Raw genomic sequence first — 15,486 nt, forward strand, 5'->3', positions numbered from 1 at the left:
CCTGTCATCAGTACTTTGTTCATCATGTAAGAGTCGCTCTTTATTTAAACCTATCTTCTCAAGCTCATGTGTTAATTTTTCGAGATCATTGTTCATTTGTTGCGTCTTCAATTTTTCACTTACTAAGTCCTTGTTTTAAAAAGAATGTACAACTCACTCAAATGTCAAGAAAAGAAAGTCAGTCAAGACTGTAATTACTACAACAGAAGACATCATTTCAACCAGATAAGAATAAGATAAGTCACTAACACTATCTTTATTACCAAGAAGTAGCTAAGTAGTATACTACACCCAAGCTGAAACCATTTCTTAATAATCTTTTCTTGTTCAAAATACTGTTGAAAAACATTTTTATTAGAAATATCCTCTTTTCTTGTACTGCTGCTTCTTTATAATGCTATGTTATAAAATAAGAGGAAACTTTCCTGGTAAACATACAAGAAAGGCTGGAAAACTGTAAATATTCAAACATTTAATGAAGTATAAAAAAATTATATGCACATTTGTTCCCATGAACTTATGTGAGATCTAACATCCTTCCATTATGACAAATCTTTCTTGTGGTAGAAGAGGCCTAACACATGCATCTGAAGAATTAGGGACATTTTTTTTATTGGCCTGTTGCTCATATCGGCAAGTTCCTTCTTAATGCCTCGTACTAGGAATTCAGACCACAGAATTGTAAGGTATCCCTGTCCTCATGCCAATGTCCATCCCCATACTTGACATTGAGTACAGACTCTATTTTCTGACATGTTTCTGATGCAGCAAGTATTAAAGGAGATATTACCCATCAAATCTTATTATTTCAGAATTCTCAGTAGTTCAGTGTTGCAGTTTAAGTTGAACCTGACTTCTATTCTCAGGCTTCTCAAAACTCACAGAGCTTTGGAGTTTGAAAGAGCTGAAAATGAATGCAGACATTCAACTCTTTTATTAACTCTGATTCTGAGTAAGTTCATATTTCTGAACTTGTTTGCCAATAGGAAAGATAAAAATAGTATTTAAATGATTGGCTGTGAAAATCATATCAATTTGAGTATAGTCTACATGTGATTCCTTAGCCAAGTCCCTCTAAAAACACTCACTCTAATTAATACTACCTTATTAATAACATTTTAAAAATGTAATTTAAACTTTTCATCTCAATAGGAAAGTTAGAAATTGTTTCTAGTTCTAATTCCAAAATATATAACATGAAGTATAGAAAAGATGATACAAATTAAAAATGGGTTCAATAAAACATGGACTACAAATATAAAAAATGTTTGCCTTAAGTATAGGTAAATATATTTACCTCACGTAATGTAACCAAAGTTTTAATATCAATAGTTGCTCTTTTCACAAGCTCCTTGTTTTCTTTTTCTAGTTCTTTCAGACGAACACAGGACTCTTTATATATATTAATTTCTTTAAATAAAGTTTTGTTTTCTTTTTCCAAATTTCCAATTTTCACATTATTTTCTTCTAGTGTGGTATCTTTTATCTCTGCTTGTTGTCGGAGTCTCTTATTTTCCTTCTCCAATTGTTTCTTGTCCTTTTCGAGTTGAGAAGTTTCCTGTTCTAATGATTTATTTTCTTTTTCTAATTGTTCAAGTCTTTTGCTAGATATTTTCAGTTCTTCCAGGTTTTTTTGTAATGTTTGATTTTCCATCTCTAAGTCTTGTAGCTCACTCTCTAACTGTTGGATTTTTTTATTGCTATTTTCTAGAGCTTTCTGTAGCCTGTGGTTTTCTGTGTCAAGCCCCTGGTAGCTCACTTCCAAGCGCTCTGTCTTCTTGAAGGAGGCTTTCATGAGCTCCAGGCCCTTCTTGAGCTGCTCCTTCTCACTCTCCAGCTCCTTGTTCTCCAGCTGGAGCTGTGCCATTTTCATGCTCGCACACTTCAGAGACTCCACACTCCTTCGCAGCTCTAAGTTTTCTTCATCAAGTTGGGAATTCTCCTTTTCTAGGGATTCTAACTGAAAAGTAAGGTTTTTAAAGCTATCCAAAGTTTTTTTTAATTTTCTATTTTCTCTTTCTAGCTCGGAATTTTCTTGTTCTAATGCCTCGATTTTTTCACAAGTAATCTTTAAATTAGTTATCTTCTTCTGTAACAATTCATTTTCTTTTCCAAGATGATGCAACTCATTTTCCAGTTCTTCTGCTCGCTCTCCTTTCTCTTTATAATGCTCCAATTCTTTTTTCATTTGTCTTTTTTCAAATTCAACCTTGCTTAGTTTTCCACTTGTTTCTTTGATAGACTCATGAAGAATTTTATTTTCCTTTTCAATGTCTTTCACCCTTGCCTCAGCACTAATCTGGGAGCGCTGTCGTAAGGAAGATACAGTTTGATTCAGATGTTCATTTTCCTGCTCCAATATTTTAATCTAATTAAAAAAAATAAAATGTAAAATTACAATGAATAAACACAGTCTTTAAACTATCAAAAACTAACAAGGAAAGAACATGGATACTAGAGTGTATGGCTTACTATTTTAATCTGACAAATATTTACTGAAAGACCACTTTGTATATTTACTTGTCACACCACTAAAGTTCATGTTTTTAGGGATTTTGCAATCTAAAGGATTATCTAACAGAAAAACATTTACAATTAAAATGATCTTCAGATTGTTTAGAGTTAATCTACTTCAAATATCCTTAAAGACCTAAGGTTTTAATTTTCATTTAAATAATCTTTACGTTGCCTACACAAGGTGGGTCATTGGTAAGTATGTGTACCTTATTTGTTTGTGTGTATGTGTAATCATTTCTAAAAGGAAATTTTAACTGGGTAACATATAAACAAAAAAATGACCTAGTGTGTCTAAAAATAAATCCATCCAATTTGTAGCATAACCCGTTCTGAGTTTCAAGATGTCTGCTGCCACCTCATTCCTTCCTCGTTACTGGGGAGGGGGTAGTGTGCATTTTCTCCAACTTCTCCTTAAAATCTGCAGTGCTATTCTACAGATACTTGAAAAGCACAGGAACTAAAGAACATTTAGAATCAATTCTTATTAAGCAAACTGGCAGTTTAAATTTTTCTAAGCTTCTCTTCAAAATTTCTAATATGGTATAGAGTATGTGAAACAATATAGCAATTCCTCCCTAACCAGACAGAATATATTTCAAGATCCCCCATGGACACTTGAAACTTCAAAGAGTTCTGAGTCTGTATGTACTGTTTTGTTTCCACATACACTCTACTGATGATAATTTATTAGGCACAGTAAGAGGTTAACAACAATTTTATCATAGGCCTCAGTGTATTTTTCCTTTCCTGACTACATGGAAAACTTTAAACTTCTCATCTTAAGGAAGCACTTATCAGTTTCCCTGACATATGAATTGCTAATATTACTACTTTTGCAACTCAGGGCCATTATCAAGTAAAATGTGAGTGACCTGAATGAGAACATTGTGACACAAGGGTAATAAGCAGTAATAGGCAGGGAGTGGATATACAGGAGAAACTTGTTTGGGCAAAACCATTCATATGCACAGCCTGGAATGGGAAAAGATTTCATGACACTACTCAGAACGACACACAAGTGAGAATTTACAGATTGCTGACTTCTGGAAACAGCTGGATGCACTGGATAACTTAACATTTTGAACTGTGATAGACGGCAGGTTACAGTGAAGTGGCAGAAGCCAGACTACACGTGGGGCAGTTATGGCAGTTAGTCTGAAGTCTGAAAAGTCCCAGTAGGTTTCCTTGTAGTAGTATATTAACATTTACTTTAAAACAATTGTTTAAATGAAAAATACACGAACCTGCCTCTCTGAATTTTCTCTGAGTGTTTCAATTGTTTTTTCAAGCTGAGCTTTTTCTTTCATTAGATCCTTGCTTAAATTTTGACAATTTTGAAGACTTCGCTTTTCTTGAATAATTTCATTTTCAAGAATTTCAACCTAAACAAAATTAAATCACAAAACCAGCATATTAAATACTTAACAGACAAAACATTTCAAATCAAAAGACAACTAGTAAGATTAAAATCATTTTAATATCCAAATGGTAAAAGTTAAGAATCTTTATATAGAATTTCAAATAGCATTGCATATTAATTTTATTAGCTGTATAAAATTTGCATACATGACTCTGATCTTCTCTTTATGTTAAGACAAATTTGTATTTTGAAATACAAAGGCAGTCCTAGCAGAAGAAGTGATTATGATGTACTAATGAGGACTGCACAGATCTCACTGGAAAACTCTTGGTTACAGTGGATTTGTAGTATACAACTTTTATTAGCCTAGAAATTTCAGTAAGAAAGGAAGAAGAAATCATAAAAGATTGGGAAGGCAAAAGAAGAGATGTGGAGTTTGATAAAACAGCAAACAAGAAGGGACTTGGCAAAGATAAAAGGAGAAAAGAAGGAAGGAAGAACAATACTGAAGATAAACTGCGGCGGAAATGCACATTTTCAGCCAGGCAGGACGACATACGGACAGTGAGACCTTGTCTCACCTCCTGACAAGACTTTAACTTCCATGTTGACTCATGTGGGGGTTAAACCCATTGTGCTGTGGCACTGAACACACTTAGGGAAGCACTTCAATCGCTGGGCTACATTCTTTCCAGTCTGTGGTATTGCAAGAAGGGGACTGAAGGAACTAACCAGCTAGATCCCTGCCCTGAAAGGAAGCTGGGATCCCTGCACCCTCCACTCTCTCCTCCTTTGCTTCCCAGCTGTCAGAAGGTGAGCAGCTTTGCTTCCCACATGCTCCACGTCATCAAGTTCTGCTTCATCACAGGCCAAGAAGCAATGGAGGAGCCAGAGAAATGGCTCAGTGATAAAGAGCACAGGTTGTTCTTCTAAAGGACCTGGCTTCAGCTCCCAGCACCCATGTGCAGGCTCACCACCAACGGTAACTCCAGTTCCAGGGATCTGATGCCCTCTTCTGGTCTCCTTGAGCACCAGACATGCGCATGGTGAACAGACATACATGAAGGAAAAAATACCCATATACATAAGAAATAACTGAAACTGTGAACAAAATCAGTTTTTCCTATTTATTACTTTTTATATCAGGTATTTTGTCACAGTGATCGAAATCTAATATCAAAGACTATAAAAATAATACTTCAGTTTTAAATGTTAAGATTTTAAACTAATAGTGAAGAACTCTAAAGCAAGTTGGAATTTTCTATTTTAATAGAAGATACTCATAGGAAACTGCTGTGGGATGGTCTGTATGTCAAATTGCTCTGATTGGCCAATAAATAAAACACTGATTGACCAGTGGCCAGGCAGGAAGTATAGGAGGGACAAGGAGAGAGGAGAATTCTGGGAAGTGGAAGGCTGAAGGAGACACTGCCAGCCGCCACCATGACAAGCAGCATGTGAAGATGCCGGTAAGCCATGAGCCACGTGGCAAGGTATAGATTTACAGAAATGGATTAATTTAAGCTGTAAGAACAGTTAGCAAGAAGCCTGGCATGGCCATACAGTTTGTAAGCAATATAAGTCTCTGTGTTTACTTGGTTGGATCTGAGCGGCTGTGGGACTGGCAGGTGAGAGAGATTTGTCCTAACTGTGGGCCAGGCAGGAAAACTCTAGCTACAGGAAACAATCTTATAGAAATATCTCAAAAGTATGAAATCACAAATATTAACTAGTAATTAAGTTAACACTAACTTATATGTTCAAGAAGGATTTTTATAATCTATTAATAACTAAATAATTTGTTTTACCTAATACAGATGAAAACACACATGCTATTTTAGTGTTGTCTGACAAGGTGATGGGCTCAAGAACCTGCTAAGAGCCAGGCATTCGACTTACCTGTGGAGTAGTATCTAGATTAAGGTTAGCTTCTAAGGTTGTATACACAAACATGAGTCTATCTGGAAAATCTAAGGCACTGGTTCTCAAGGTAAGTCTCTAAGGCAGAAAGATAAGTATTACATAGAAATATCTTAAAAATAAGTGGTAAATAAATGTATACATGCATACATCTTTAAATTTTAATTTTGTATGTATGATGTGTGCATGTATATGGGCACACCCATGCCACAGCATACACTGGCACTCAGAGGACTTCTGGGGATTAAACTCAAGCTGTCAGATTTTGTGGAAAGTGGTTTTACTCACTGAGCAATCTCATTGTCTCCCTGCATCTGTTGTTACTGATTTTGAGACTTAGTTTCCTGTAGCCCTGGCTGGGCCTGAATTTAATCTTCCCGTCTCCACATCCAAAGAGCTAGGATTATAGGTCTGGATACCACATTCATTTAGTGCAGTGCTAGGGCTCAAACCAAGGGTTTCACGGATGTGAGGCAAGCACTCTACCAACTGAGCTATGTCCTGAGTCCAGTTATACCTCATTTTGTGATATGGTATCAATTACAGAGAATTATGTCAAATGAGCCACAAAAAATAGGCAAAATAAACTTGGTTACACAACTGAATATTTCTATTCAACTTAAAGTCTAATTAAAATTCAGGGGATGGAGAGATGGCTCAGTAGTTAAGGGTGCTCCTTGTTCTTCCAAAGGCTCTGAGTTCAGTTTGCAGCATCCATATCGAGCAGTTCACCAACACCTGTAACTCCAACTTCAGAGGATTCCTGCTGCCCTCTTCTGGCATTCCCAGTCACCAGTACACACATGACACACACTCCGTATCTGTATATGCAATGAAGATGACACCACATCCACTTTGTGCAGTGCACAACATAAATAAAAATAAATCTTAAAAAAATCCAATTTTCATAATGTTAATTTGTGGTTTCTAATCATTATTTTCTACCACTGTGATAGTAAATGGCTATAACCCAAGCACTCAAGAAGCAGTGGCAGAATGACCACTGTAAATTCAAGGACAACCTGGGCTACATGACATGGTGACTTCCCAGCCAGTTTAGATGACAATGTGAGATACTGTCTCAAAAAAACAAAATAAAACATCAAAACCCATTTCCCACTAAAAGGAATAGTAACTTTTTTCTTTTTAAATGGCTGTTTCCTTGGCTTGAGAGATGGCTCAGAGGTTAAGATCACTGGATGCTCTTCCAAAGGTCCTGAGTTCAATTCCCAGCAATCACATGGTGGCTCACAACCATCTGTAATGAGATCTGGTGCCTTCTTCTGGCCTGCAGGGATGCGTGCAGACAGAACACTGTATACATAATAAATAAATAAATCTTTTAAAAAAAATGGCTGTTTCCAAAAGGTCTTGGAAAATGTTAAAAGAATAAGCTTCAATGTTATGTGTTGGTGCATGCCTTCAATCTCAGTCCTGGGGAGGCAGAGGCCGGCGGATCTCTGTGAGTTCAAGGCTATCATGGTCTACAGGGTGGGTTATAGGCCTGCTAGAGCTGCATATAAAGACCTTACCTCAAAACAAAAGCCAGAGAGAAAGAGGGGGGGGGAGAGAGAGAAAGAGAGAGAAGAAAAAGGAGGAGGGGGAGGAGGAGGAGGAGGAAGAAGAAGAAGAAGAAGGAAGGAGGAGGAGGAAGAAGAAGAGAGGGGAGGGAGAGAGGGGAGAGAGGGAAAGAGAGAAAAGAAGAAAGAAAGAGAGAGGAGGGAGGGAGGGAAAGAGAGAAAGAGAGGTGGGGAGACCTTAGCACTAAGGCTGTGATAAGGAATCTGAAAACAGTTTTTAAACAGTTTCTCATAAACCAGCATAATTCCTAGTTATATACTAAATACCTGACCTCATACCCACAGATAAGACCAACCCTCAGACCTTATCATAGAAACTTCTCTTTGAAACATAAGGTGATCATTACAGAAAACCACAACCAATCAAACTGTGGAGACCAATCCCAACTGATACATCTACAACACAACGCCTGCAACTACGGCTCAACAGGGAGTTTGCTATAAGACTGTGTGTCCTAGAAATAAATGTCAGAGGCCACACCCTTGAAGTCTCACCAACATGGCCACACAAATACTAACTAAACAAGGATGATAACAACAGACGTGCTAACATGGAAGGGGTAAAGCTCACAAGTCCTCAACCCTAGGCAAACAACTACAGGAATACTGACAGTGGAGTAAAAAAATCTTCCTCAGAGAAGAGCACACCAATTGGTTATTTAATACCAAATGGTTGGCTCTAAAAACATATACATACAAGTTAACATTATACAGACTGAGGTTATATTTATGAATTTAGAAACACATACACACACACCAGTAGGCTGACTGCCTCAAATATTTTAAAATCCACTAAACAAACACTAAAACAAGCAACAGTCTGAGTCATCTCAGGAGGACATAGAGAACCAGTTCACAGTCTAAAAAGGACGTCTGTGTTCTTCTATCAGCTGTTCATTGGAGCAAATAATACCTTAGGAAAAAACAATAGCTTGCAAAAGAAAATTTTATTTGTAATAAATCCAATTAAGAAATTATCAAGTAATAATGTATTAGAATATCAGGATTTGTTAAACCTCTAATTAATCACAGGAACTAACAAACTTTCCGTAACACCACAAAAGTAGACAGGAAGACACGCGTCCTAAATGAGATATGCACATACTCTACAAATATTCTCGGTTGAAAAAAATCATTTAAAGCACATTAGTCCATACACAGAAGAACTAGAGAAGACAAAAGAACTTGCTAACTGACAGAACAAAGGAAGCCAGCAACAAAACGTAGATTATGGACAAGTTATGACATGACCTCATTCTGTCAACGGAAGACTTGCTAGGAAAGGAGACTTAGAGACTCAATACAGACTTTGGTAGCACCGCAATTGATTACATAGCTCCTAGGTGAGGTGGCTGTTTCTCTGATCTTTTAGCGTTCACCCCAATATCTGGCTCCTGAGTTTTTTTTTTTTTTATTAATAAGACCCTTTAAGGTTCATGCTACATCTGGCGCCTAATGTTCGTGGTACGAATTCGAGAAAAAGCTACTTGCCTGTGGCCTTGCAGGCCCCAGCTTAGACCCAAGCTACATGTTGCCGGTTGTGGTGGCACACTGGTTGGATTTACTGAAGGAGGCACAGGCAGGAGGATCCCGAGTTTGAGGCCAGCCTAGGAGGCTTGCTAAGGAGAAGCTTCGACTGAGGCCAAGCCACAAAAGGTGGTGGTGTGGGAACATGGAGGCAGCAGCTGCTGCTCGGAGTTGCTGGCTCCTTTTCATCGTGTTGGTGTTACACGAAAGCATCGGCAAAGGTCAGTTTGGAAAAGTTTGGCAAGACAATGGTGGGGAGAAATTGCTGTGGAGATTTTCTTTTCTAGGGAAGAACATCATGGTTTCGAGATACAGACATTTATTACACTGATTGCTCCAAACTACAGAGGGGGCGCGCGCACGCACACAGACACACACAGACACACGTACGTACGTCTGCAGGGAACCATGACCACACATTACAGTGACTTTGAAATCTTCAAAAAGATGACAGGATCCCACAATGAGAATTCCACATGGACTATGGTAAAGCCTTAAGCTGATTAACACCACGGAAAGATTGGCTTTGGACTACAAACTGCTCAGGACAATTTTGAGATGGCTAGCTGAGATGATCCAGATTCACAGACTACTCGAGCAAGGACTTGAGATAAGCCCTGCACTTTTCCATTATGTAGATACTGGACAAACGATACATCTAACTCTCTCAGGACTTGACAATTAACCCAAAAATCTTCTATTCAGGATTCCCTAAAGATGTCTTCACCCCCAAGAAAGCAGGAAGTAATTTTAAGAACACAATGCCCACATTCCCAAGAGGTGAGGTGGGTGGTTTTTGGTCGTTTAATGAGTTATGGATATTGTCATTGTTTACTATGGTTGGATACAAGTTATTAATTGTTAATGGTCAAAATAAAAAAGCTAAACAAAGGAGATTAGATACAAGGTTCTTGTTTAAAAAAAAGAAAAAGAGGATATAGAAAAGGGTAGATCACTGAATCTACTCTGAAAAAAAGGAAGATATAGAAATGATAAGATAAAAGGTAGATTTTTTGGATCTACTAAAAAAAGAGAATATGGATATAATAAGATTAAAAAGGGAGATTATTGAATCTACTTTTAAAAAGGAACTACTTGTTTTAAATAGGACAAGTAATGATCTTTTTTTTGTCTGAATTGTCAAATGTTAATGGACTGGACATTGTTAATATATATAATGGAGTTTTTTGTCTGAATCTGTCAAATGTTAATGGACTAGACATTGTTAATGTAATTCTTGACTGTATATATTGTACATATTTATTGGATATAGTTTTCTTGTATTAGTTATAAGCTTTTTTAAATTTTAGACAAAAAGGGAAATATGGTGATATTGTATTCCCCAAAATTTTGTGTACCCTAATAAACTTATCTGGGGTCAGAGAACAGAACAGCCACTAGATATAGAGGCCAGAAAATGGTGGCGCACACACCTTTAATTCTAGCATTCCAAAGGCAAAAATCCATCTGGATCTCTGTGAGTTCAAGGCCACACTGGAAACAGCTGGGCATGGTGACACACACCTTTAATCCCAAGAAGTGATGGCAGGAAGCAGAAAGGTATATAAGGCATGAGGACCAGGAACTAGAGCCTGGTTAAGCTTTTAGGCTTTTGAGTAGCAGTTCAGCTGAGATTGATTCCGGATGAGGACTCAGAGACTTCCAGTCTGAGGAAACAGGATCGGCTGAGGAATTGGCGAGGTGAGGTGGCTGTGGCTGGTTCTGTTTCTCTGATCTTCCAGCATTCACCCCAATATCTGGCTCCTGAGTTTGTTTGTTTTTTTTTTTTATTAATAAGACCCTTTAAGATTCATGTTACATCTCCTAGCTGTATTCAGCTTAATGCACAATATAGCCAGCCATGGTGCCACCTACCATTTTTAGTCCCAGCACTCAATCACTGTGAGTTTGAAGCCAACCTGGTCTACATGGCAAGTTCCATCCAGTGAGGGTTACACAGTAAGCCCTGTCTCAAGCAAATAAACAAAAAACTCAATGTAAAAAATAAAGACCAGAATAAATAAAGTGGAAAACCTTGACAAAAATTTTTGATGGACTTTCCAAAGGATTTTTGATAATGCAGTGCCCTACAGCCTTAGCTACTTGGGAGACAGAGATAGGATGACTGCTTAGAGTTCATGAGATTTGAGAGTACACTGGCTAACAGACTTGTTTTCAACAACAAAAAGTTAATTTGGGGGAGTGAGAGGCCTGGAGACATGGCTAAGTAATCAAGAGCACTAGCTGCTCTTGCAGAAGACAAGACTTAGAGTCCTAACACCCACAGCTAGGCTCACAACTGCCTGTAACGGGCATCTGATGCCCTATTCTGGCCTCTGCAGACACTGCACACATGTAGTACAGACATACATACAGGCAAAACACCCATATACATAAAATAAAATAAATAATAGAATCTTCAAAAAATTAAATTTTCTGGTGTGACATCATTGTTCTTGTCTTCTAAAATCTCCTTACTTTTTTGGAGATTAATATTCTAGTGTTTTGTTGTTGAAATGATATACTGATCCCAAGGCGATGAGGAGGAAACAGAAAGTAATAACAAAATAAGATCACCTCCAAATTCTGTTGTTGTTGTTTTTTTTTTAAAGATTTATTTATTATGCATACAGTGTTCTGCCTGTAATCTACAATGAAGGTATCTTTGTGGATTTCTGGGCACCTCTCTAGCACTCTGTTTCTTCCTATTCCCCGGGGGTCTTCATTCATCATGGGATCTCCCTTCCTGTTCTCCCACTCTGCTCCTGATCCAGCTGTGACCTCCCACTCCCCTAAGCTCTCTTTCCCCCGGCCCTTGCCCTCCATTACCCCCACCCCCACCCCCAGTTTGCTCATGTAGATCTCATCCATTTCTCTGTCACTGGGTGATCCCTGTGTCTTTCTTAGGGTTCCCTTTACTAGGTAGCCTCCCTGGAGTTCTGAGTTGCAGTCTGGTTATCCTTTGCTTTACATCTAGTATCCACTTATGAGTGAGTACATACCATGTCTGTCTTTCTGAGTCTGGGTTACCTCACTCAGGATGATTTTATTTTTTTTTAAAGGTTTATTTATTATGTATACAGTATTCTGTCTGCATGTGTGCCTACCTACCACAAGAGGGTACAGATCTTATTATAGATGATTGTGAGCCACCATGTGGTTGCTGGGAATTGAACTCAGGACCTCTGGAAGAACAGCCAGTGCCCTTAACCTCTGAGTCATCTCTCCAGCCCCCAGGATGATTTTAAAAGAGCACTGCTACTCTTTTTTTTAAAAAAATATATTTTATTTTATGTTTATGTGCATTTTTGTTTTGCCATTGGTGTCGGGGTCCCCTGAAACTGGAGACAGGTGTGAGCTGCCACATGGGTGCTGGGAATTGAACTCAGGTCCTTTGGAAGAGGAGTCAGCACTCTTAACCCCTGGGCCATCTCTCCAGCCCACAAATTATTTCTGATTAAGATAAGAAAAACTGGCCGGGCGGTGGTGGCGCACGCCTTTAATCCCAGCACTCGGGAGGCAGAGCCAGGCGGATCTCTGTGAGTTCGAGGCCAGCCTGGGCTACCGAGTGAGTTCCAGGAGAGGCGCAAAGCTACACAGAGAAACCCTGTCTCGAAAAACCAAAAAAAAAAAAAAAAAAAAAAAAAAAAAAGATAAGAAAAACTGCTGCTAATCTGAAATGTTTCACATTGATACAGGTTTTTATATATTAGTGCAAAAATAAATTTTTTGTTATGATATATGTCCATATATTTATATTCTTCTATTCCTGTTTGAAGTGTTATAACTGTGCAATGTTCTAAACTGCTGGGAAGAAATCACAAGCAAAAGAACTCTGATGGAAATTTACATGTTGTCTGAAAAGCCAGAGACAGTGAAAGACTGGAATAATGATAGGAAAGGGAAGAAAGGAATCTATCTTTGTCTGACTGAACCAGATGAGCAAACACAGGGAAAAGCCTGACCTGAAGGTAAATGTAAGTTGTAGAGGGCCAGAGGGGATGTGAACTTTGCTGAATTTGAAGGGAAACTGTAAGATATATGTGGGATTTAACCACATTATGTTAATTTAGTTTTCTTCATCTTAAAAATAGCTGATGATTCTTCAATGAAAAATGTTTATGTTAAAAATGGAAATATATACATGTGTATGTATGTGGACATATATGTGACTTATGGGTATGAATGAAAGTTGGATCCAACTGTGTGTACATGTGCATGTAACTACTGTCTAATTTTAAACAGCAATCACATGGTCTTCCTCCATCTTGGCTGGTGACCTCATCATGAAGTGGGCAGCCACATGGCTGGCAACAATCTTTAAATAAGGTTAAAGAATCTGTTCATTGTATCTCCTTTTAGACTAAGGAGGCAACAATCCTCATTTATTTTGGACTGGGATAGATTTCTATATGATAATTCATGTTATAAAAATAAGGTTTATATAAAATAGGATTTAAAAATAATGCTTAATAAAATACTAAAGCTGCATCTCAATACTTTTATACACAAGAATGCCCCTTGCTCTGACAGGTAAACTTTGCAATTTAAGAGTCTCCCAGATGATAATGGTCTTAAAGACATGAAGTGATCATGGGAAACAGCTGAGGGTTAATGGATCTTAACAGTTTTGCCAAGTGATGGCCAGAGAAGCATAAGTCACAGGAAAATGGGATAGGCTTGATTCTAGAAGGTATTTTTGGAAGGAACCAAATGTAATAAATGTTCCATTTACTATACAACAAACTGACTGGCTATTTCAAAATAATGATTCTTGGGCAATTGCTTTTGCTCAGTTTTTGGGTCAAACTGATAATCATTATCCTGCTGATCAACTATTACAGTTTGTTCAGATGCATTCTTTTATTTTTCCTAAAGTATTAATATATACTCCAGTGAAAGATGCTGCTGTGGTTTTTTACTGATGGTTCTTCTAATGGAAAAGCAGCTTATGTGATTAATAGTGAAGGATATGTAGTTCAAATTACTCCTGATTCAGCTCAAGTTGCTGAGTTGAGCTGTTGGTTTTTCAAATTCTTAAAGATAATTCATTTAATTTATATGCAGATAGTCACTATATTTATAGAGCTCTTCAAGTTATAAAAACTGTTTCTTATATTAAAACTATTAATGAGCAAATAATAATGTTATTTCAACAAATTCAAGATGTCATTCATTTAAGTAAATTGCCATATTTTATGGGACATACTAGAGCATGTTCAAATCTTCCTGGTCTGTTGTCAGAAGGTAATGTTTTAGCTGATAAATTTACTCAGTTGATTGCTTTATCTCAAGGTGGGCAATCACATGCTTTGTATCATCAAAATAGTAAAAGCTTAAGAAAACAATTTGGTTTAACAAGAGAAACTGCTCATCAAATTGTTAAGAAATGTGCTCTGTGCCCACAATATTTGCCTGTACCTCACTTTGGAGTAAATCCTCGAGGTCTTCTTCCCAATCATTTATGGCAAATGGATGTCACTCATATTATAGATTTTGGAAAATTGAAATATGTGCATGTGACAATTGATACTTATTCAGGATTTTCAATGGCTACTGCTCAAACTGGTGAGGATACTAAGCATATAATTGTTCATTGCCTGAAATGTTTCTCCTATATGGGGATACCAAAAGTTATTAAAACTATCAGTTTTAATGGACGTGGATGTATTAATAAACTTTTTTAAATCAATTTTGCTCTCAATGGCAAACTGAACATAAAAAAAAGGTATTCCTTATAATCCTCAAGGACAAGTATTTTTGAGTGAGCCTATGGCAATCTAAAAATGCAACTTCAAAACTAAAAATAAATAAATAAAAAAGGAGGAGGAGTTATACCCCCAATCACCACATAATACTTTAAATCTTGTTTTAAATTTTTTAAATGTGGATGCTGCTGGAAAATCTGCAGCTGATCAGTTTTGGCATGAAGGCACCACCACAAAATTTGCTAAAGTTACATGGAAAGATCCTTGTACTGGTTTATGGAAGGGCCCCGACCCTGTTTAATATGGGGATGAGGGTAGGTTTGTGTCCTCTCACAGGATGAAAATGAAACTCATTGGTTGCCTGAATGACTGGTGCAGTGTATGGAGCAGGGAGATGTTGATTTTGATGTTGCTGATGACCATCCAGAGATGCCAGATTGGGCCTATGTTCCCGATCCACCAATTTTACATCCTGCAACTCAGAAAGGAAAAGAAATTGTGGTTGCAGTAAATGATACCAGGCTTTTAGATCGACCTTCCACCCAAGAGTTCCAGATTGCTTACCATTTTTCTTATATTGGATATGGTAAAGGGATTCCTGTATGCTTTTACAAAGTTATTGCTTCCTCAAGGTGATTGGATAAGTAATATTTCACCCCCCTCAATGATTTCCTCCATGCACAAAAGAACTGAGAGTGTCTAACAAAACTTTGCTATGGAGATGATATACTGGCACTGTTCCCTTAAAGTATAACATCATGTGACCACAGCAGTATATTCCCGATTGGTACAGAAATCAGGACGATTATAACAGAATCTTGGGACTAAGGACTGTCAGTTGGAATTTGGTATTTGAGTACTGGATCTCTACAAA

General features: G+C 37.6%; 1 protein-coding gene across 7 annotated transcripts in view; it reads right to left on the reverse strand.

Moving 5' to 3' along the window:
• The window catches only part of Ccdc88a (coiled-coil domain containing 88A), a 166,424-nt gene that overhangs the window by 53,809 nt on the left and 97,129 nt on the right, over positions 1-15,486 (reverse strand). For all 7 annotated transcript variants that reach the window (XR_008217402.1, XM_052734606.1, XM_052734605.1 and 4 more), the window contains exons 14-16: positions 3,762-3,899; positions 1,298-2,368; positions 2-129 (exon numbers count right to left, since the gene is read on the reverse strand). Coding sequence is in view for 6 of the 7 variants with exons in the window: in XM_052734606.1 (XP_052590566.1) it covers positions 2-129; positions 1,298-2,368; positions 3,762-3,899 (1,337 nt within the window). In the remaining variant the exon portion in view is untranslated. The remainder of the gene's footprint in view (position 1; positions 130-1,297; positions 2,369-3,761; positions 3,900-15,486) is intronic.

Source organism: Peromyscus californicus, unplaced genomic scaffold (genome assembly GCF_007827085.1).
Source record: "Peromyscus californicus insignis strain IS unplaced genomic scaffold, ASM782708v3 Scaffold_13__1_contigs__length_99412109, whole genome shotgun sequence".
NCBI lineage: Eukaryota > Metazoa > Chordata > Mammalia > Rodentia > Cricetidae > Peromyscus > Peromyscus californicus.